We start from the raw sequence: 24,876 nt of genomic DNA on the forward strand, positions 1-24,876 counted from the left end.
ACACAATGTTTTTCCACTGTTCAGTCGTCCAATGTTTATGCTCCTTACACCAAGTGAGGCGTCGTTTGGCATTTACCGGCATGATTTGTGGGTTATGACTAGCTGCTCGACCATGTAATCCAAGTTTCTCACCTCCCACCTATCTGTCATAGTACTTGCAGTGAATCCTGAAGCAGTTTGGAATTCCTGTGTGATGATCTGGATAGGTGTCTGCCTATTATGCATTACGACACTCTTCAACTGTTGGCGGTCTCTGTCAGTCAACAGACAAGGTTGGCGTGTATGCTTTTGTGCTGTACATGTCCCTTCATGTTTCTACTTCACTATCACATCGGAAACAGTGGACCTATGGATGTTTAGGAGTGTGGAAATCTCGCGTACAGACGTATGACACAAGTGACATCCCATCTCCTGACGACATTCGAAGTCCGTGAGTTCTGTGGAGTGCCCCATTCTGCTCTCTCATGATGTCTAATGACTACTGAGGTCACTGATATGGAGTATCTGGCAGTAGGGGGCAGCACAGTGCACCTAATATGAAAAACGTATGTTTTTGGGGGTGTCCAGATACTTTTGATTACATGGTGTATGTGCCAATTAACTCTAATTCAAAAACCCATAGTAACCATGGAAATGTAGGGTGTTAACAATCATTGTATCTTAATTTGTGTGTACTAATGATGTTCTTACTGAAGAGCCCCCCCTCCAATTCATGAAATACCATTGCTGTCATTGAAGGAGGGTATCAGAAAAGTTGAGAGATCTGGGCAGTCATTACATTTTGGGAGAATTATATTGTTCTTGTAGTATCACAGAATGATAATACAGAAACACAGTGTTCTATGTCTGTTATTAGTTTACAAAAAGCTCAATGTAGTGTAGGAGATCTACAAAGTAGTATATTTAGATAAATGATAACAAATGTGGTGATATGGTACTGCTGAGATGGTTGGTTCACTATCTGTTGTTAAATATGTGGTGACCCTTATATGTACCAGCACCACATCTTCTCTCCTTTAGAAATGAAGGACCAGATTGTGTTCATGAACTCCACATCCCATAGTCCATGGTGTGTATGATGTGAAAAATTGTAACCACATAGTATGTGCCATTTCTGTAAATTATTATTGTTGCCCCCAATGTGACAAAATGTTTTATGAACAACAGGTTGAGGATCGTATCACTGAATATAATAAACATGGGAAGAATGTAGCAGGAGTAATAGTTGAGCCAATACAAGCAGAAGGTGGAGACAATGCTGCCTCTCCAGAATTCTTTCAGCAGTTGCAGAGAATTTGTAAAAAGGTTGGTATCAGATAGCTTACAGAGAAGTATCAGACCATCTAGAAATTATTAACATGTACTTGAACTCATATGTCTATTCGTTAAAAAAATAGTTTTTCGTAATAAGTTGCAGTTATGTCATTTTGCATTTGTTGCTTACATCTCTGTAAAGTATTAGATTTGTTCATTTCCAAAGTCAAACCTTGAATCTCATTATTTACAATTTGATGCTGATTCTGCTTATTAGCTATACTATAAACTTGTCTGCATTGAAAAAAATGAAATATTGAATGGAAAGTAGCGTGACTGAAGTTTGACTATAATATATTGCAACTCAACAAATATAATGTTTCCATGTGTTTTACTGGGGTACAAGCATAAGTGCAGAATGACATACCAGCAACAGTTTTTAGTTTTGAAGGAAAATTTTATGTACTGTGGCCAGTTTAAACTTATCCTCAGATGGTCATTGTAAGATGCTGCTCTAATACACAAAATTTTGAGTCATGTGCATGCTATAACATGCATCCAGGGAATGACAATGTGAAGACTATATTAACAAGTCAAAAGTAGGTGTAGCATAAACATATATGAAGCAAAGTAAGGCATTTATCCTGACAGCCTGAATAACTGATACTACTGGCTTGACACTTTAGTTTGTCATCCAGTGTTGGACTGATTTTTGTACAAGTGGCACAGAAAATGTTATGTTAGAAAATTGGTGTAATTTAGACAGATAGGGAGCTTGTTTCAGTGTAAATGACTTGTGATGATAGTGTTGTAGGTTACCTGAAGCAAAAATAAAATGTATTGTGTATAGTATCTTGTTAAAGTTGTGAGGTTAAGACTATCGATGAGCCACAATACTTTAATGTGGGGTACAAAAGGTGTTTGGCTTGAAGCCAATTTCTACCATATCATTGAACTTTGCTTCAGAACACTCTTCAGTTTACACAATCAATTTATAAAGAATCTGTTTTTCACTTGACACCTGCAGTTTCTGGATTATACTATGTCACTTCCAAGATAATCTCTTAGTACAGAGCAAGTGTATTCATTAAGTTATTCAACATATGTATACTCTCTAATGTGAACTGGGTTTCTTTGAAAAACAGTTTGAAATTAGGATGTGTTTATTTAGAGAGGGCATGGAATTGAAAGATGATCAATGAAAGGTGTGTTATGATACTTCTTAAAACAACAAATGTGAATGCTGCCAAGAGAGTCAATGTAATATAAACTGAGCTAAAGATGGGGAGATATTGCAGTAGTGTTTACTACCCTTTACTAATGTTGCCTTTAGTTCAAATATGGATGACTAATGCTGCTATCAAAATGTTTGATCACTTAACTAAAACTATAAAATACCTGACAAATAGAAAAGTTAAATTTACAACAAATGTAAAAAGTTTCTCCTGTGGGATTTTTATTGTTTTATGAGTGAATAAATGTGATGACTGTCAGATATTGTCAGATGCATCATTTGTAAATTACTGATTAGAATAATACACAGAGGAATAAGACAAAACATGGATAGGTATTGGATAAGTATCTGTTTTATGTCAGAATAAACAAGAAATATACTAGAAATGAGCAGATCTCGGGGAGTCCTACCTGGTTGGTGAGGAAAATATTGTAAAAAAAGTTTTGAAACACTAAAATTCAAACCACATTGGCTAATCAAAGTGAATGAGTAAATGAATGACTGGACAGGACTGGCATAAAGAGCCAATAAACTGGAGACAGAAAAAAATTAGAAGTTGAAAAGTTTTCAAGATAACACAGCTTCAAGAAGAAAGGAAAGAAAGTGGACAGTAGAAGAGAGAAGAGGAAAACAAGTGAACAGATGGAGCAATGGACAAAGTATGTTGCTAACTTAGTGGCTCAGATGTGGTCCTTTGCTGGCATCTAATAAAATTAGTAGTAAGATAGTAGAGAAGCAATTCTGACATTGTACTCAATAAAGAAGATGAAGCTGTTGCAGAGGAAGGCTGAAGAAAGCCTAGCAGTGTTTAAGGTGGAGCTAGTTTTTAGAATAATTAGCTTGAAGTCTAGGTGAGAGAAAATCTACACAAACCACGTGAGGGTAATAGGTGAAAAATCAAGAAAGCCAACATCTGGTTGTGAAGAGAATGGTTAACAATTCTCAGCACTGTTGTATATATGTTGAATAAGCAATGAAGAAAGTGAAAAAAAGTGTTCTGTAATGTTGGAAGTAAGTACACAAGGTGGGTGAATTGAGGGTGATATCAAAAACCTGTTGAAAGGGGAAGGAAATGTAGATACAGTCTTAGGAAGTTTGTAGAAGGTAGAAGTGGAAACAGTGCACAGAAAAATGCTGAAAATTAATGTGACAGCTAAGGTATGAAATCTAGAATCATTAGAAATGAAACAGAAAAGTAGTCTGTGGAAAACCCTTACCAAAGAAGGGACACTGTAGTGAGATGGACTGTAACATGCAAGAATAGTGAACTCAAAAGTTGAATGAGGTGTAGAAGTGGAACATCATACAGGCAGCTAAGTATTTATTTATTTATTTATTTTCTGTCCATATAACAAAAAGTTTTTGGACATTGTCAGGAAAATTTAGATTACATTACGCATATATAGTAAAATATTTACATTCTTTCATAACAACATATGGATCAGACAAATGTCTGTACACATTATTTTTCAAAAAGGCACTACAAGTAGATTCCTCTATAGTGTAACACAATTTAGCTTATATTTATAATAGTACAGTACATATAATACAGTGTATAATTACATTCTTTCATACCACTAATAGATCGGAGACATTGTCTATATACACTGTTTTCCAAGATGGCACTACAACTTAAAGTCCTCTATAGAGTAACAACACTTCTCTATTAATAATTGCTTCAGTCTACTCTTTAGCATATTTAGATTTAATTTCTTGGGTTCAGTGGGCAGTGCATTGTAGAAAATTGCTCCCATTCTGTGTGGCTGTGGTCCATTGCCTTTTTATTGGTCACAATTCTACGAAAATTTTCCCTTCCCCGTGTATCGTAGTTGTGTACATTACTGTTTCTCATATTAAATTCAGGATTTTGTTTCACAAACATGACTGTCTGCAGTATATACATGGAGTACACTGTAAGAATTTTATATTTTCTAAAGATGTCTCTACAAGGCTCTCTCTTCTTTACCTTGGCTACCATTCTTACTGCCTTTTTTTGTAATCTAAAAAGTCTATCTATATGAACTGCTGATGCCCCACCCCATATCTCAATACCATACTGAAGGTGCAGATGAATTAACCCAAAATATATTTGTCTTAAAGTATCATGGTCCAAGAAGGCTGAGACCCTTTTCAGTAGATACACATTTCTACTGATTTTCTTACAAATATTATCTACATGTTCTTTCCATGATAAGTGTTCATCAACAACAATGTCCAAAAATTTATGTGAATTTGCATATGCAAGACCCAATGGGGATGTAAGTACAGTATCAGTTATGGCAACATTATAACTGTGGATGAACTTCATTATTACCGTTTTGTCTTTATCTACAAGAAGCTTGTTTACTGTAAGGTATGCGGACAGAGTATTGAAACTGATCTCGGTACTGTTAGCTGCAGACTGCATATCACTGCCACAGCCGATGAAGGATATGTCATCGGCATAGCTTACATCCATGCAATTTTGGGGTTCAAATAAGTTATTTAAATAAACAAGGAACAGAAAAGGCCCTAGTACGCTTCCTTGAGGCATGCCACATTGAAGTGTCCTGAAGGTTGATTTGGTTGTTAGGAGCTCCTCATTATTTTGATAAGTTAGATTTACACACTGTTTCCTGTTTTTCAAATAGGAGGTAAGTAATTTCAAGGCTAGTCCTCTCAACCCGTACTCTTCTAGCTCACACAGAAGAATGGTATGATTCCCAGTATCAAAGGCTTTACTCATATCTAGGAAAGTGCCTATTACCTTGTCACTTTTGTCCAGATGCTACTGCTGTTGTAGTTGATCTCCCTTTTCTAAATCCATGTTGTAGGTTGTTTAACAGATTGTGTTTGGTGAAATATGATTCATCTTGATTTAGTATTACTCTCTCTAACAATTTGCCTAGTTCTGAGGTTAATGATATTGGCCTGTAGTTTTTAGTGTCAGTTTTTAATCCCTTTTTATGCACTGGTATAATTTTAGTAATTTTCAAAAGGTCAGGGAATACTCCATTTCTAAGAGAGGTATTTATCAAGTGAGTCAAGGGTTTCACTAATTCATCCCTGCACTCCTTTAGCAGTTTAGGTGAAATGTCATCCCAACCACAAGACATTTTTGGTCGAAGTGCGGATATGATTGCTGGGACGTCCCTCTCAGTAATGCCGTGGATATAAAAGGACTGGCTAGATTTTGCAAGACTAAAATTTTGTGGCTTGACATGAACTTCATTTGTATCAACAGTACTGAACTTTTGTATAAATTTCTCACACACTTCTTTTGGGTCGTTTATTTCTTCACCATTTTCTTTAATGTTATGTTGCTGTGTTCGTAGGAATTCTGTTTCCCACTTTCTTTATGCATTATTTTCCAGGCAGTAAAACATGTTTAACAGATTATATAGGCTGTTTAATAGATACTAGCAATTTAATGAATTTTGTGGTGTATTTTATCAAAAGCAATAAAGTTCACATCGTGTTGTTGGATTCATTGGTTCACTGACACACTAAAGATTATAAATTAATTGGGACTACAGTACTGCATTGACTGTCACTTGATATTTTCTTGTCAAGCATTTCTGTGCTGTGAACAAATATAATTACTGCCATTAGATTTCAGTCTGCTTCTCTTTCAGTATGGCTGTGCATTTTTCGTGGATGAAGTACAAACAGGTGGTGGTCCAACAGGCAAAATGTGGTGCCATGAACATTTCAATCTGGATTCCCCACCTGATATTGTGAGTTTCAGCAAAAAGATGCAGCTTGGAGGGTACTACATGAAGGAAGAGTTTAGGCAAGTAACAGAATAGTGGTTTCCCTTTATTTTTAATTGTAACTTGTAGGCTATAATGATAACTTCTATTTTCTGAAAAATAGAATAATTGAAAGTCTGCAACACTAATTATTTGTGCTTTTATTTCACTATTATTGTAGTGAAGTAAGTTTGTCTGGAGTGCACTATGTTTGTATTAAGCATTCTTCCATTCACTTGGCCGGTCACAGGACGGGAAAAGTGGAATACACCTCTGAATTCCAGTAAATGGAGATTTTTCAAACTCAGATATTTGAAATAAATGTGGGAAAGAATGCCTGCATGTTGGACACATTGAAAGCAATAGTGTCTTAGATTGCCATAGAACCCACTGCACAATACTAGTAAAGAATAGTAGTATAGGAAATGAAACCTCTTTGTGTTCCATTAACAAGCCTAATACCACAATCGACTCTTAGAGCTAATAAAACCAAACATATCTCTCCACTTAGAATCTTAAAAAATCATATTTCTTGACTGTCTTACACATGCCGCACAGATGCAACATTCAGGGTTGAGTGACCCATTTTACAACCCATGGTCACCACCAAGATTATCATACCATGACACCAGTGATATCACAAATATTTGTCTTGGTCCAGTAATGGTTGGAACAGAATAATTGTAGAATCTGCAATTGAATCAGAGGCACAATTTAAGAAGAGTGGAGTGCTCTCTCTCTCTCTCTCTCTCTCTCTCTCTCTCTCTCTCTCTCTCACACACACACACACACACACACACACACACACACACACACGGCAGTGACAACATGTCATGAAATATGAAATGGATTACAAAGATGTCTAAAGTATTGAGGATCCGCCCTACTTAATAACTGCTCCTCAGCCACCCACAACTCATGGAAAATGGTTTTTAAGGGTGTGCAAGGTATATATATATTGCTTGGTGCTGTTCCAGACATGCTCAGTAGGTTTATAGGATTGAGGTTAAGTGACTGGAGAACCACAAAAGCATTTTTGTTTTGTGTGTGGAGTGTTCCTCAAACCATTGTGGATAGTGCATTGTCTTTCAGTGTGCAGGCCATCTCAGTGTTCTGTGGGTTAACAGACAGATGCAGGTGGTTGAACAGAAAGTTCTAGAATCGTTCACCAGTGGCCAATATAGCAGAAGCCCTATTTTACCCCATTTAAACATCCCACATATGAGAGAAACTCAACCATGTACTCAGATAGTGACCCTGTTGAGAAGCAATATCCATCATCTTGTGAAGTTTTTGTCTTACTTCTACCCTGCCATCAACATGTCCCAATGCGAATTATGACTAAACAGTACAGGTGATATTTTTCTAAGCTTGCAGTGTCCAGTGGCAGTTTTATTGCATACACATTGATTGCTGTGAGCTATTGCAGTGCAGCCATTTTGGACTCCAATGTTATGGGATGTCCACTTTGTCTGTGGAGCTGTGTGTGCGCAAAGCTGTGGGTGTGTTTGCCAGCACTGTGGCAACTGCAGAGTCAAAAATGCCTAATCAGAAGGAATATTCATTACTTGATACCTTCCGTACAATACTTCTAGGACAGTGGGCCAGATGCCACTTTTGGTTAGCAGGCAGTGAGTAACATACGTAGTGGGCAGTGATCTTTCTGATCCAACCTTGTCAGTTTGGTGACACAGTTATGCTGGGTGGCTGAGCCAGTGTGCATTGCCTGTGGCATGTGACAGCTGGTGCAGTGTAGATCCCACATCGAACCCAGTACCCTTGGAGACTAACTGCAGTCTCAGATTATGGAATTTGCTGGGTGGCCTCACCTTGACAGATCCAGTTTGAAGCCCAGAACCATCAGTGCTAGCTGACAGCTTGTAGATCAGCAGCTAGATGTTGATGCTGCTCACCAGCCGTTGTACTGTTGTCCAGTATTGAATTTGTGCTGATTTGACACACTGTGGCCTATATATCCACTAAGTTGTAAATGACCTTTTGGAGTGATGTATAGTTTCATAGTATTCTGTTAGCACTGATGGAATGTTGAACTGCAATACTTCTCAATTAATTCTTGCTTCTGTTGGTTAACCAATAACTGGTGAATTACCATAAAGTTCATCTTGTGCCACAATGTCCCCTACAAGAATACCAACTGCCAAGGGGGTGGTTAACTGTCTTGGCTCAGATGAGTGGGAAGATTATGGAAGAGACAGGAAATAGGGTGCAGGAGAAACATTTGGGGACAGAGCTAGGAAACATCATGCTGGCTTGGAACATGTCAGCTTGTGGGAAAGGAGGAGGATAGCACCTTCAGTGGGGGCAGGAATACAGTCGAGTGTACTACTACAAGAAGCATTGTGCCTGCTCACCATGACCATAAAATACTCCATCAGACTACTACACAAACTTGTCAGAGCCACCATCCCCTACCTGGCTACCCTGGTGCAGCTGAAGAGCTAGATCCCCCTCCTCAGCAGACCAGAAACCATGCACAACTACCACTGTGGTCAATGTGTCATCACAACGGAACAATCCGACTGAAGTTTGTCCCCATGGTTTCACCTTTAGTCTCCACAGCCAAATTCTGTCATTGTCAGCATCCTTCACCTGGATCCTATACCTTATGTATATGTGCGTGCGTGCATGCATGTGTGTGTGTGTGTGTGTGTGTGTGTGTGTGTGTGTGTGTGTGTGTGTGTGTGTGTGTGTGTGTGCGCGCGCGAGTGTATAGCTGTCCTTTTTTCCCCCTAAGGTAAGTCTTTCCACTCCCGGGATTGGAATTACTCCTTACCCTCTCCCTTAAAACCCACATCCTTTCGTCTTTCCCTCTCCTTCCCTCTTTCCTGATGAAGCAACCTTGGGTCTCGAAAGCTCGAAATTTGTGTGTGTGTTTGTGTGTTTTTTATTGTCTCCTATCAACATGCCAACGCTTTCATTTGGTAAGTTACAGCATCTTTATTTTTAGATATATTTTTCCCACGTGGAATGATACTTTTTTTTTTTTTTACTTCCAAGACTGTTCCAACAAATTCTCTCTTACATTGTTGTCAATATTTTCATTATTTAATATGATTTGATATTTGTATATATTTTTTGTTTCTATAATTTCTCACATTTTCCCCTAAGAAAATGTTCACTGTGTGCCTAATGCTGTTGTTTTCACTCCTTAACAGGCCTTCACAACCATACAGAGTATTTAATACATGGATGGGTGACCCTGGTAAACTACTGCTGCTTCAAGGAGTTCTTTCAGTTATAAAGAGAGATTCACTTCTCTCAGTTGTCCAGAAGTCAGGAGAGAAACTTCTCAATGGATTATATGATTTGCAGAAAGAATTTCCTGCTCTGCTTTTTGCAGCAAGAGGCCGGGGGACGTTTCTTGCTATCAGCTGCACATCAACAAAGCTGCGTGATGACTTGGTGAACAGGTTAAAACAGAAAGGTAATTAACTGTGTTTAAAGTATTTAGTAGTAATCAGAGTTTGATGTCTCATAAGTCATCTTATCATTGTGTCCAATCAAGGACTGCTATTTCCTTCAAAACTGTTTAATATGCTATATGAAACTTTCCCAGCACAATAACTACTTATAAGGTTCCCATGTGTCCTGTGAAACAATACAGTTCAATGAAGCAACCAGTCAGCCCACTTCCTCCTCCTCCTCCTCCTGTAGATGACTCATCTGTAGATGACTAGCAGCTACCTCATTGAAGTAGTGTAGCTTCAGTGACAACATTCAACACAATGCCTGAGAACCTTTGCAAGCAGTTTTTAGATAATTCAAATAGCACCATTGAACTTTATTTTCATTTGATACAAATTTAGCACCACTATACATACTGATGACAATCAACTTGTAGATAGTAAACTACATACTGGCAGTTAAAAATATCAGTGAGCTACACAGACTTTGAGGAGAATAATTTATATGAACAAATGCCTGTAATTCATAATCCATAGACAAAGAAATTATTAGAACTTTCCACAAGTGACTGTATATTACCGCAACTGGGAGTAATTGAATGTGGCATTATCCAGAATGCCTTTAAATACAAATATTTTTGGCAAGGCTTTACTGTGACTATTGTAGATATCAAATGAAGCAACCAGTTCACTGGTAGCAGTCACTGTTTATTTATTTCCAAAATGTGTTTCAAAGCTTACATGAAATACCTGAACTATTTTCCACTTCTTCTTCTTCTTCTTCTACTCCTTGTTTTTGTGCCTGAATTTTTCTCTGGTTATTCTAAATCTACATAAATATTCTGCAAGCACCTAGCAATGTGTGGTACTTTGTATACCACTGTCCCTTTCCCCATTTCCTGTTCCAGTCATGAATAGTTTGTGGAAAGAACAGTTGCCAGTAAACATCCATGTGAGCTTGAATCTCTAAGGGTTATTATTACCCCTAAAATTAATTGGAACAGCGTCAGACCTGAACTTTCATTCAATAGACTCAGCAAGTTAACAAGCATGTACTGATTATTCTTTCACTCACAGGATTCCTGACTTCTGTCATTGTCTGAAGAGTTACAACAACTTGTGATCACTCATAAAATCATTATCTTCCATGGAAACAATCAAAACATACTCTCAGTACCTCTAAATATTCTGATAACTGTAACAAATCTTCACTTACTGTAACATAGTTTACTTGTTAAATACCTTTCATAATGTGAACCAGGGAATTTCTTGAGTGTGTGCAAGCATTAACAACTGAAAACAAAGTGTGATGGTGTTGTGGTGTATCATGACAATGAAAGGAGCCTGTGACCACTAGAGACAGTGTCACAGGTTACTCGAAAGTTGTAATATAACACATACACGCCATATTAATTCACATGAATCCCCCTGATGATGGAGGTTTAAACCTTCTTCCCCCAAACCATATTTTTCTGAGCCTTACTATTCAGATTATTATTTACCTCATGGTATTGGTGAGAGTAGAAATAGTTTCAACAAAAAAATTATTGAAAGAAATATTCAAAATTTACTATTCATGAAAATCATAGGCAACCTCCATGGGGCCCACAGCTCTTTCATGGGTACACCTGTGGTGTGCGTGAGCTCCTGAGCTATTGCAACCTCTCTTCCCTCCTAGGATGCACTCCCTTCTCCTTATCCACTTCTTCCCAGTGTAGCTCCTGCCCATCCTGCGCCCCCCCCCCCCCCCCGCCTTTTTCTCCCTCGGGGTTTCCCTTTATGACAAATTGGCTGTTCACTCAATCCTGCTATCTCTTTACTATCTTGTCTTGCTTTCCCACTCTCTCTTTTGTTTTCTTTGGGGTTTTGCTAGTCCCTCTTGGAGTTTGACATCCCTTTCAAAATTGTTTGTGGAAGAACGCCTCTCTAGTGTCTTCATTGTGGGATTCACTGCCCTTCCCTCCTTCCCCCTACCTCCTTGCTGTAGCAACCACCATCTTCCTCCCCCCCCCCCCCCCCCCTCCTCTCTCTCTCTCTCTCTCTCTCTCTCTCTCTCTCTCTCTCTCTCTCTCTCTCTCTCTCTCACACACACACACACACACACACACACACACACTCACAAGGTCACCAGCACAATATCTAGTCCGTATGGTAGAGCTGTTGTGTATCCTAGCTCAGCTGTCACTGCATCATGTACGCCTAGGAGTGGTTGCTCATCTTTTTGGGACATGAGAACTCCTGGAAATGACCGCTGTGCCAAGTGGCGCTTGTTGCTGCTGGGTGGCGCCCACAGGGGTAGTCCCTTATCAGAGTGAGTGGTACCAGGGCAGACACTGTATACATGAAGTGTGCTAAGCTCCACACTTCTGGCCACTCTTCCACAGCTATCTCTTCTGACAGAAATGGTTCTCTCTCTGTTCCGTCTTTTGCTTCCTTGGCCTTCCCCTCCCTGGTTACTCCCTATTACTTAGTTTGTTCCAGGACAGTCAGGAGGACTTTTGCCACTACCAAATCACTCCCTTTTGTAGAAAATATTGAAGATAAGTTTGGTGAAGATGTGATCTGATTCCTTACTGATCAAAAACTCTTGCGCTAATCGGTCTACTTCCCTATGGGCTTTTGAGTGCTTAGGAGACATCCTAGTGAACATTACACCTCCCCAGTCCTTAAATATTACACAAGTCATTATTTTCCATAGGACCTCTTCTTTCAATCTGATGAGAAACTCGGGACTAACCTAGCATGGAGCAGCGTCCATTTTGTCTGACAAGTCCAGAGAGGACTTAAGGATAATTGTGTTGATACCAGCACTTTCATCCTGGCTTTTGAGAGGGTTACCCTTCCAGAAAGTAAACGTTATGGTTTACCATTGCAACATGAAGCCTTTTATTCCAACTGCCATGTAGTATTTCTGGTGTCTCCATTTTGATCACATGTTTCTGCAGCGTAAGACAACTCCTATGTGTGGTGACTGTGGCCACCCTCTCCACATGGGGAGTCCTTTCACCCCAGTCCCCAAGTGCCTGCCTGAACTGTTTCAGCCTGCATTCTCCTCGCTTGCCAAATTGCCTAATCTATAAAAAGAAAAAGAAGATTCAGCTATTCAGAACTCTTGACAGTCTATCTTACTCTGAGGCCCGAAAGAAATTCGACCATCTCCACCTGTTATCTCTGCTTTTGTAGCGTCCTTTACTATTCCTCCTCCTTCCTCCTTACCTCCATCCTGTCCCCATTCCCTTTCCTCTACTGTGGCATTTCACATTCCCTTCCTTCACAGAACTGCTCCTTCTCCTCAGCCAGAGAAGAAACCTTCTCAGAGTGTTCAGTGTCCTGGAAAAACTGGGAAGGGAGGGAAAACTAGGGGGATTTTTTTACTGTGGAATACTTGAGGAATTTTTGCATTTTGCCTAAAAATTCTGGAAAAGTCATGGTGTCTTATTTGATTTTGGGCAGACACATTTGGTTGCCTTCTGCTTGGCTTGATGCAATACAGCACTCCCTGTTCACCCTCAGCTCCATACTGTGCAACTACCCTCCACCAGGGTTTTGGCATCCCCCAATCTTTTCCCTCACTTAGTCCAATACAGCTGCTAGCCCAGCCTGGCCAAGTCCAGACAAGCTTTGTCAAGGATTGTTGTTGTTGTTGTTGTTGTTGGCATGGAATGGCATGTCTGCCTGTCACTGCAGCCTGGCTGTGCTGCACTGGTTTGTTGTTGTCATGATCTTGTGTGTTTTTTGACACATGACAGCAAGAATCTGTGGTGAGTATTTGATGTGTTTTACATTTACATTTGTCCAAATGTTCTGCCTTGTTTGCTAACAGAGTGTTATCACAAAGATGGGTACTTTTAGGGAAGTTTGTGGCCTGTTTGAATCCATTTATTTTGAACCATGGATACTAGGACATAAGTTTGCATACAGTGCATTTGAGACTGATAGCTGTTGGCACATACAACAGTAATTTTTATGTGCCAACAGCTATCAGTCTCATTGAGTTTTGGAGTGCAGCTGTTGGTTTAATTAATATTGAGCTGTAACCTATAGTGCAACGCAGGTCACTGGAGGGTGAGTAGGCACTGTGGGAGTCGGTGCACCTGGTGCATGGATGGGGAGGGGGGCTGGGCTAACATTTCCGATGCTGCTGCAGGTCTTAGTCAACATAAACTGCTTTCAGGGAGAGATGTAGGTGAGGGAGTGGGGTGGAAGTTACTCATAAGAAAGAAAAATAGCATGGGTCACAAAAATTTTTGGTGACTTCCCATCTTTGTGCACTCTTGGCGACATCTCACTTTATTGTTTAGATGAAATTCTTTCTAAGCTTATATTACCTCAGGGCTTACATGATGAACTGGAAGTTTGCATTCAATCACTCCCAGTATTGAGGGTCCAGAATTTTTGTGGATTGGAGAGAACACGTCTGAGAAATTGTCTGATTCATGCTGTGTACAACCAACTTCTCGCTCAGAAATATAAGAATGCTGGCCTTCGCCAGTTATGTGAGGGATGAAGCATGCTGGGCTCAAGGATACTAGGAAAGTTACAGTGTCTATATCCATGCTAACCACAGCTCCAGTGCTATTGCAACAGGAATAGACACTGTGGTTGCCACCCGCCACCTTTGGACACACTCAGCTGATCGTCAACTCCGAAAATGGAGAGGACAATCCTGATGGTGTCTTCAATTCCACAAGAGCACTGGAAAATGCAATTACCAGTTTCAATGAAAAAAAGTAGCATTTCTAATTAGCCTCTGTGTATTTTTAGTCTGCTGAATGTATCGTGCAGTTGCAGTGTGTCCCAGAAACAAGGTGTTATGCCAAGCCTATCGTGCCAAGCACCTACTGCAGGAACTTCTGGATGATGGCCAATTATGCCCAGTTACACAAAGAGGGATGTCATGAGGAATGCAGAGACCCATTTGTGCCTGTTGGCTGCTGTGAGGCACTGATGTTTTTGGGATATTGGCAGGTTGTCCACAGACAGTAACATTGCCTCCAAAATGTAGCTTCAGAAGTCAAAGTAAATTATGGCAGTGTGTTTGGACTGGAGCTGTTTTTTCATTAAACAACTACAGGAGATTGTTGCTGCCTGTGATGTGGTATGCTAGTTCGATGTGTTTATACATTTTTGAAATAGTATATTGGGCCAAGTTTTGAGCAGATATCTCACTTCAGTGTTTTTGAGAAAAAGTGTTGCCAAAGATTTAGTTCAAGCTGCAGCCCAGTCTGAGGTAAATCTGAAAAGACAAGTTGTTCAGGTGTCCATGAGTGTCCTAATTTTAATACCACATTCTGAAGAGAGCTGAAAAGCAAGCCCAAAGTTGAGGGTAATCTAGAGGGTCCCATGCTTTCGGACTTTGGGACATGTGGCTTATATACAGTGTGTGATGGATTTGACAGGTTGTACTTCTGTTGGTCAGAATCTTGTTCATTTTATGAAAGCTTTATGTAATTAAAAAAAAATTCCCTCCTGCCAAGCTGATTTCAATAGTATTACAAGAACCTCTGTTTTCCCACAGAGGTTTTGTGTTGTTTGATGGGTGTAAAATAAAATAGTGTCAGTCTTGGTGCAGTAGATATTAATAGTTGTGTAAAAATATGTAAAGGAAATAGAAAGAGTAGAGAAGGAACAGAAGTAGGTATATCCATAAACTTAAGGTCACTACTGGAATTCCTAAGAGACATAGCTACCAAGTAGTGTGTGTATTTCTGGGGAAAGATGCTGATAGCTTATCTCACATTTTTTGAGATTGTGGGTGCTAAGGCTGAGTCATTTCAGTCAGTTGCCCCTTGACTCCTTTCCTCTGTTCTTGTCTCCAGTCTATAGACAGAGAATTAGTGAGAAAATTCATCAAATCAAAAGTTTCTGGAAACAGACTAACTTCAAAACAGATCTGAATGACAACAAAAATCAGTTGCAACCTCCGGAAGTGGACATAAGGTAAGAACCTAAATAGGTCTGGATCAGTTGATGAATTGGGGAAAGATACCTTGGCTTTACAGAATGAGTGCCTTACATCTATGAAGAGCTGGATATCCAAAATCCTGGATAAATCACTCTTGGGTTGTTTCTTTATGAAGGGCATTCTTCTTTTAGTCTTAGACTTGGCAATTAATGTTGACCATGAGAAGAGACAGTTAGGTATAGCATTGACACATCTTACTGCCCTAATTTTCTTTGGTGGTTGTGAGGCTGATGCTATTGCCATGAGTTCCAAAACCCAGTGGAGATTATGTCAGTAAAGGAAATCCTCAAAGCCTTTGGTGGAGACTGTGTTCGCATCAATAAGTTCTGGAGGAGGGTCACTGGAGTCAAGAGTGGACATGAAAATGTGAAGACATTCATCAAGGTTGCTTGCAGTCTCTTCCATGACAATGCTAGCCTTGAAAGGGTTTTCTCTGAAAACTTCATTCTAGTTAAAAAATTGTCTGACACTACTGTCATAGCCATTAATGCTGTTCACAATGCAGTCAGTGATGCTAGGATTATTGCTCTGCAACTATCACAAGCAGTTAATACACAGCTTCTGAAATGCACTAGATAGGTACAATGAAACAGTGTTGGAGAAAAGGACAGCTGAGACATCCTCAAAAGGAAATGAGCGAAAGAATAAAGTGACCAGAAAAAAGCCAATAGCACTACAAAGTATGAAAACAAAATTCATAGAAAGTCCTGAGAAAGAAGTGTATTATATTTTGTATTGAATTTATTGGTCCTGTTGTCTACAAAGCAGGTTATGCATAAGACATTGGACAAGTCAAGTTATAAGCATAGAGCTGAAAATCATTTCTAGGCATACTTATTTAAGGTTACAATAATACACTTTATACATAAGTATTTATACAACACATTTCATAAATTTAAACATTCTTCAATGGAGTAAAAGCAGTGTGTCAGATTGAAGTAGTAGTTCTATCACTGAAAACTATCTGCTTGTGGCTTCACTTAATGTCCATGTATGCATCCTTATCAGATTGGTGTATTACTATATTTTCCACAATCCTTGTGTTCAAATGGTATTTGGGTTATATTCTTAGATCTCTTTAGAAAAGGTGTAATTTCTAACCGAAGTAGACAATGCTCTTCCATTTGCTCCCAACAACTGATTGTTCCTAATGTAAATGTTTATTAATATTTTACTTCCTTTGCAACCTAGTCTCATTCTACACTGCCCAGTCACATTAATGTGACCACCTGTCAAAATACTGAATATGTCCCCCAAGAATGGGTTGGCCCATTGTGTTTTCATGAATGGCAAAATCACCCAGGGGATGCCATGGAAACAATTCCAAGACTGTAACACTCAATCCTCCAGCCTGGACCCTTCTGGCGATTGTTGTGGGGTATTTGCTTTTAGTCATTTCATGCTGTACATGCCAACAGCCATCTATCCAATGGAACATAAAACTTGGTTCATCTGGAAAGGCCACCTGTCACAACTTATTGGGTGTTGAGTTGCTGTATTGGCATGAAAACTTGTGGTCTTAGTTGCTGACGAACAGCAGTCAGCATAGGTGCATGCACTAGGAGCCTGCTTTGGGGGCTGATACACAGCAACGTTCGCTGAATGGTGATTGATGAGATACTGTTGGTAGCCCCTTAGTTCATCTGGATGGTCAGTTGCTCCACAATTGCACGTCTGTCTGCCCATATACATCTCTACTGCCATTGTTCATCCCTTTCATCTGTGGCTGGTGGTGTACCACTGTTGCCTCAATGCCAATTTTGTACAGTGCCAATTTGCCATGCACAGTATAATTTAACCTCAGCAAAATGTGCACAGTGTACAAACTTAGCCATACCATAAATACTTCCACTCTTGGCCCAAAAGCCAATGAATGTGCCCTTCTGGACATCAGATAAATCACTATGTTTCTGCATTACAATGATGACTGCAGTGTTTTCAGCATCCCCCAACATGCTTTGTATACCCCCCCCCCCACTGCTAGTGCTGCTGCCTGTGAATGGTTTTGCACAATGACATCTAACATAAGTAGATGATGGTCACATTAATGTGACTGGGCTCTGCGATTTTCCTGAGATTCCTTTGTTAAAATTATATTTTACACTTAATCCTGTTGTCAGACCCTGACATGTTTATTTCTCAGTTAAAATAAACAATGTTCATTTTATGAATTTTTTTCTTTGAACTTAGAGTACCCCGCCCCCTCCCCCCCTTTATGTTCCTATATATTGACAAAATTTGAGGATTTTGTCATAAAATCGAAAACTGGAAAATTGGTTAGGGTCTAAGCACAATGCGACCTTGGAACATCTGAGCGTCTCAAAATACACTCTCTCTCTCTCTCTCTCTCTCTCTCTCTCTCTCTCAACAAACATATAGACACACACTCCTGATATTACTGCAACTTGCTGTCTTCCTGACCACACCTCCTCTCACCCTCCAAAGGAGAAGAAGAAAAATATGCTTAAGTCTTGGGACAAGATGACCCCTCCCCCCCCCTGCCCCCCCCCCCCACAACATCCCAGGTCTCTCTCTCTCTCTCTCTCTCTCTCTCTCTCAATCAATCAAGGTTAGATCTTACATTCATGGATGTCCTCAGTCCTTATTGGTGATGGACACTGACTTACCACAATGGTCGATTCCGGCCTGTGTGGTGGCCATCTTGTCTCTTGTACTACTCTCCTCTGATGGAGCTATGGTTACTATTGTCACTTTCTGAAATTGCAGACTCTTCTTTCTCTCTATTCTATAGCTTGTGTTGTATTGCAGACTCTCATTTAATAGATACTCATTCAGTGAATATTTGTGGTTTCTAAGCCTCTTGCCAGAACTAGGTCAGCCCTTTGCAAGCCTCCAGTGGTGTCTGTACATTGATTCCATATGGACATCATTAGTTCCTGGATTTCTCTTCAAACTCCACTGGAAGTAGAGGCCATCTGGGTCCATTTAGACTTGCAATATGCAATCTTTATCTCCTTCCCCCCTCCCCCCAGATTGGTCTCCTATGCTTTCTGCTCTTCTTGCCCTCCTTAGACAGCTCCCTCCTCCCTGCCTTCTCCTTGGAGATTTTAATGCCCATAACCCCTCTGTAGGGTGGTGCTGCGACCACTGACAGTAACAAGATTGTTGAAGTCCTGCTGGCAAAGATTGGTCTCTGCCTTCTCAAAAGTGGAGTTCCCACACCTATTTAATGTAGCATATGGCACTTTCTCAGCCATTGATCTTTCCATCTGTAGCCCAGGATTCCTCTCCTTCTTTCAATGGGGAATTCATTATTTGTGTGACAGCTATAATTTTCTGATTGTCTTATCTTTTCTTCAGCGTCAGTCACCTGGAAGACCTTCCAAATGGGCCTTTACTAATGCAGATTGGGATGCCTTTTTCTTGGCCACCATTCCACACATTCCACCATGTGACAGCATTGGTGAGTCTTTACAGAGTTTGAGTGATGCCATCCTTTTGGCAACTACTTCAGTGATTCCGTCTTCCTCGGGTTCTCACTGATGGAAGACTGTCCCTTGTTGGATCCCCAAAATTGCTACAGGTGTTAAAAACTGCCATCATGCCCTCCAACACTATAAACAGCATCCATCTCTCGACCACCTATTTTGCCTTTAATCAGTTTTATATCTGGACCCATTATCTAATTGAATGCCAGAAATGGATTTGTTGGGAATGGTATGTTGCTGCCATAGGGCCGCACACTCCCTCTTTGCAGGTATGGTCAAAGATGAGGTGAATTTTTGGCCAGCTGTCCTCCAACAAGTGTCCTTTGAAGTTTCCTGAATGGTGATACCCTCACCAGCCCGGACTCTGTCACAGAGCATTTTGCTTGGCATTTCACCCAGGCCTCAGCATCTGTTGGAACAATTTCATTTCTTTCATTCCCATTCACCTGAGCCTTACATCACACCATTTAGTGAGTGGGGAATTTGTGAGAACCCTTGTTCTGGGCCCCAACACAGCTCTTGGACTGGAGCGGATGCACAACCAAATTCTTCAACACTTATCAATGGCTAGCCAGTGTCATACACTTCCCCTTTTTAACTGGCCCTGAAGCGAGGGGAAATTTCCATCCCAGTGGCAAGAAATAGTCATTATTCCAGTTTTGGAATTGGGTAAACTGCCTCTTCTGATGGACAGCTATTGTCCAATCAGTTTAACCAATGCCCTCTGCAAGTTACTTGAATCTATGGTGAATTGAAGGCTGTACTGGATTCTTGACTTCCTTGAACCTTTTGGCTTTGACCCAGGGAGGTTTTCGCCAAGGCCATTCTGCTGCAGATACTTGTAATTTAGTCTGCAATCTGAATGGCTTTTGACCAACATCTACACCTTGTTGAAATTTTCTGTGAGCTTCATAAAGCTTATAATGCTGCATGGCATCACCACATCCTTGCTGTCCTACATGAGTGGGGCCACCATGGCCTGCTCCTGATTTTTATCCAGACCTTTTTTTCCTGTTGGACTTTTCAAGTACAGGTTGGTGCCTTCCATACCACTTCCCACCTGCTGCATAATGAGGTTATGTAGGGTACTGTTTTGAGATGTCATTCTCTTTTTAGTGGCTGTCAATGGTCGTGGAGGCTGTAGGACCCACAGTGTCTCTCTCTCTTTGTATGATGATGACTTTTGCATTTATTTCTGTTCATCCATAATGGGCAGTGCTGAACACAGACTGCAGGGAGCAGATACATGGAGTGTAGGTTTGGGCTCTCATTCATGTCTTCCAATTTCTGGCTGACAAGACCTGTGTTATGCATTTCTGTTGTCATCATATAGTGCATCTCCATCAGGTTTGATACCTTGATAGCCAGTGGACTCTCATTATTTTTTCGGGCTGGTCATTGAGGCCCAGGTGACATGGTTTCCCCACCTTCATCAACTAAAGCAGACATGTTGGTTGCAACTCAATGCTCTCTGATGCCTCACCAATATCAAATGGAGTACATACCACTCTGCTGTGCTCTGGCATTACAACTCATTAGTCAAGTCCTGTCCAGATTATGGGAGTCTCATACATGGCTCAGCATCACTTTTGACATTACAGATGCCAGACCTGATACACCATTGTGGGGTATGACTGGCAGCTGGCACCTTTCGGATTAGCCCCATGATCATCATCCTAGCAGCGGCCGAGGTTTAACCATTGTAGGTTCTGTGCCAACACTTGCACCATTATGCATGCACTGCTTCCCAGAACACCCAGACTGCTATCTCCTATTTCCAGATAGAGTGATTCAAATCTCTCAACAAAGGCTCAGGTCTGGGGATATGAATGCCATTCGCATTGGGTCCCTCTTTTTCAGAGCTCCATCTTTCCTCTCTTACCATCTCTTCTCTGGGACAGCTCATATAAACCTCTGTGGTTCACCCCTGTCTACAGCTGTCTTGACCTATCACAATGCGTGAAACTGTCTGTTCTGCCCAAGGTCCTCCTGGGCCAGTTCTTCTCTATTCTTGACGCAGAAGTAGTATACACTAATGGCTTGATTCATGTGGGAGGTAATGAATGCAGTGTTTTCACTGTGGATTTGGTAGCCATTTGTCATTCTCTTGAGCTCCTTTACTGGTGAGTTCTTCATCTGTAAAGACTCGTTGAGCAGATTAGAAGCTGTTGACCAGTGTTATCCTTGTCATCCTTTGGTCCTGACTATCTGTGATTCCCTTTTTCCCCTCAAGCAAGTGCTCTTTGTCTGGAACCCAGGTTATGTTGGGATCCAGGGGAATGAACTAACTGACAGCCTGGCTAAATTGTATACTGGCAGGCCACCTCCTGAGATAAGTATTCCGGAATCGGACCTTTGATTGGTATTATGTCATCAAGTTCTAAAGATCTGAAATATGGAACAGCATACTCTGACTTCGACAAACAAACTACTAGTGGTGAAGGAAACAACGAATTTGTGGAGGTCCTTCATGCGGGCCTCCCAGAAGGACTCCATCCTCCTTTACCAGCTTCAAATTGGCCATACTTGGTTGACTCAGGGTCGTTTCCTCCATCATGAGGATCCACCCCACTGTTGTTGTGATGCCCATATGATGTTGGTCTGCATCTTGCTGCACTGTCCCAACCTAGCTGCCATGTGGCAGACTCTTGATCTTCCTGACACTCTACTCCTGCTGTTAGTGGCCAATGCATCAGTGGCTGACCTGGTTTTACAGTTCATCCGTGAAGGGGGTTTTATCACTCTGAGGGTGGCCACCTCAGCCTTGTCAACCCACTGAGGGGTTGGCAGAATACCTTGTTACCTCCTCTGCCCCAACCAGGTAATGGCTGTCTGGGTTTGGTGGTTTGCCCCAGCCCTAACACTATACATTCTTTTGCTCTTCTTCCCCTTCTTGCATGTTCCGTTTTACTTGGTGTTCTTCCTGTGTTTTCCTGTGCTTCTATCACACTGTTCGTGTCACTAGTTTTTTTCTGTGTATTGTTGGATGGGGTGCCTCTTGTCCTCTTGTAAGTTGATGGGGTATAACCCCCATTGCATTTTCTGCCTTTGAGGGCCTCTGGTAGACCTTGTGATTTTCTTTTCTTGAATTTTGCAGAAAATGCCCATCTTTGATGTGCGGTTTTGGTGACTTGGCTGTTCCAGGTAGGAGGAACCAATGGCCTCTTAACTTAGTCCCTTTAATCATTAAACCAGCCATCCAAAACCATATGCACTTGACAATTCAACCCACTAATAACTGTTTGCTTTAGAATAGATGCACTCTACTTGAAATCCTTAGTTTCTTGTTTCTATCGAACATTGGAAATTCTGTATGTTGAAAGGTACCCCTATTCATAATTTATCATTGTGCTGAAAACTGTAGAGCATTCTAATCTTCAAATGTAATCCTGTCAAAAATTCAGTGTCGTCTTCTAGCCCTAAATTTGTTTTTCCCAAAATGTGTAATTTTACTACAACAATGGTTTCATTTATGAAAAATTTCAATTAGAACATTTAAGCTATGGAAAATCCAGCATGTAATGTAACACACATGCACACACTCACGCAAATGCAACTCACATACACAACCACAGTCCCTGGCAGCTGAAGCCAGGCTGCGAGCAGCAGTGAGTTATGGGAGAGGCAACCAGGTGTTGGGGATAAGGAGGCAGCTGGGGTGGGGAGGGTTAGTGGGTTAGCAGTTGGGGACGGTAAAGTGCTGCTTGTGGAAGCATATAGGGACAAGATGGAGAGAGGGTAGGGCAGCTAGGTACTGTCGGAGAGTAGGGAGCAGTAGCAGGAAAGGAGTGAAGCAAAAACATTGAAAGGGTTCCTTAGTGGAATAGAAGACTGTGTACTGTTGGAATGGGAATAGGGCAGTGCACGGTCTACTTACAAGCCACACTGTTGGCTGTGCACAACAGACGGCTACAATACTATGCTGAGTTGGTACAGCATCACATGTCCCCTCATGTCCCACATTACTCCTGCCTATATCATTAATCCTGTACCTTCAAATTGATCACTCTTCGTGCATCACTATTGTGTATTTTTGCATGTTATTTCTCATACCTTTCCTGTGCCACACAAACTTGTAACTCATCCTACCAGTCCCTCCCCATCACCTCACTCCTCCTCTCTATTGCAGTTTGCATTTACTAACTTCATATAATCTAGTCACGTCTGCCATCCGCTTCTTCACACTTATCCACCCACAGAGCTGCAACCCACAGTACAATCTTTTTATTTATTTTTTCTTTGATCTCATTGTGTCTTCAAGCCAATTAGTTGGTTTTCACCTTTCACTACTAACCACTCCCTCAGATTTCATTTCATTTCCCCTTATTTCATCCATTTCTTCCTTTTGTGTTTGGGTGTACATTTGCGAATACTTTTTGGATGTAATGCTATGTTATTTACATACTTTTACGCATTTTTATCCACCAACATGTATCCTTGCTCCTTTCATCTGCGTCAATACAGAAAAGTTTTCTGATTCCTAGCCAAAATGCAGTCCCACATACTGTCCCTGTGTTGTACTGTCCCCCCCCCCCCCAATGGCCTTACCATCAAATTAACCATCTCAAGCTGCCACCCTTCCTTGCACAGTGACCTCCATCTGTTCAGATTCCACCAGTCCTTAACCCTCGCCAACTTAGTCCTGCAACACCATATCAATAAGGCTCAAACCTCCTTGCAATACGTTCTCTCCATGCGCAAAATTCTCCTGCTATGCAATCTCATAACACACATTAAAGCTCTTGCCCTCCAGGATCTAAAGCAACATGCATAATGCCACCTCAAAAAACTCTCCACCCTCTTCACTACCTACTCCTGCCTCGTACTACAACTATCCACCAGCTCAACAACTACCTCCAAACCTCCCCAAAGTCCCCTCATAGCTGACAAACCCTGTCTCGTAGACCTACTACATTTACCTTACCCTCAAAAACTGTGTCCCACCACTATACAAATCCAGAACCTAAACAGACCCAAAACACAGTCATGAACATTTCCTCAAAAAGCCTTAGACCCACAAAAGTATCAGTCCTTTCCAATGGTCTCATCTGTAGACCCACTCCCCAGCTCAATCATGCCGGACTTGTTAAAGAAACACTTTTTTGCCACCAACACTACCAATCAGATTGAGCCAAAGACCAATGTTGAACCGTGCCTGACTCAGTTCACGCCTCCATCCACCTGTGATCCATCCCTAATGCCCCCAAATCACCTGCCATTAACTTTTCAGAGTTTCTTCACATAAAACCTTGCCTCACCATCATTCCCCAAATTCCTCAACATTCAAACTAACCTTACTTCTACAGAAAGAACCACCTTATAATCCACCTGCTGAAAAAGGGTCCATCACTGTTGTTTTGGACCGCAAGGATTAGCTAGCGGGAGGACTCTGCCAGCTGTCAGATTCATCCACCTACAAATCCTGCTGCAGTGACCCAATTCCACAAATCCAACAAAATCTCCCATCTCTCCTCAAATCCTTAGGCTCATCCCAGAACCTCTCCCTGGAATCCATTTCTCTCCTCGCCCTTACCACTACCTGCATTGATTTTGCGCATGACAACCAACAAGCTGTTTGTCCACATGTATAGCCACTGACAGACTGTGGCCAAGAAACAGCTGGACCATCCCATTGCTGAGCATGCCACCCAACACAACGTTCTTCATTTCAATGACTCCTACACAGCCTGTGCCATCTGGATCCTTCCCAACAGTACCAGCTTTTCTGAACTGCGCAGGTGGGAACTCTCCCTGCAATATATCCTATGTTTCCGTAACCTCCCTGGCATCAACCTTCATTAGTCATTGTCATTGCCCA

The 24,876-nt window shown here is 41.1% G+C and overlaps 1 protein-coding gene across 1 annotated transcript in view; it reads left to right on the plus strand.

Moving 5' to 3' along the window:
• LOC124792438 (4-aminobutyrate aminotransferase, mitochondrial) overlaps positions 1 to 24,876 on the plus strand; it is a 113,051-nt gene that overhangs the window by 69,398 nt on the left and 18,777 nt on the right. Inside the window, exons 7-9 of the mRNA XM_047257941.1 lie at positions 1,168 to 1,305; positions 6,103 to 6,260; positions 9,396 to 9,664. Of these exons, the coding sequence (XP_047113897.1) occupies positions 1,168 to 1,305; positions 6,103 to 6,260; positions 9,396 to 9,664 (565 nt within the window). The remainder of the gene's footprint in view (positions 1 to 1,167; positions 1,306 to 6,102; positions 6,261 to 9,395; positions 9,665 to 24,876) is intronic.

The sequence above is a fragment of the Schistocerca piceifrons genome, chromosome 1, assembly GCF_021461385.2.
Source record: "Schistocerca piceifrons isolate TAMUIC-IGC-003096 chromosome 1, iqSchPice1.1, whole genome shotgun sequence".
Lineage (NCBI taxonomy): Eukaryota > Metazoa > Arthropoda > Insecta > Orthoptera > Acrididae > Schistocerca > Schistocerca piceifrons.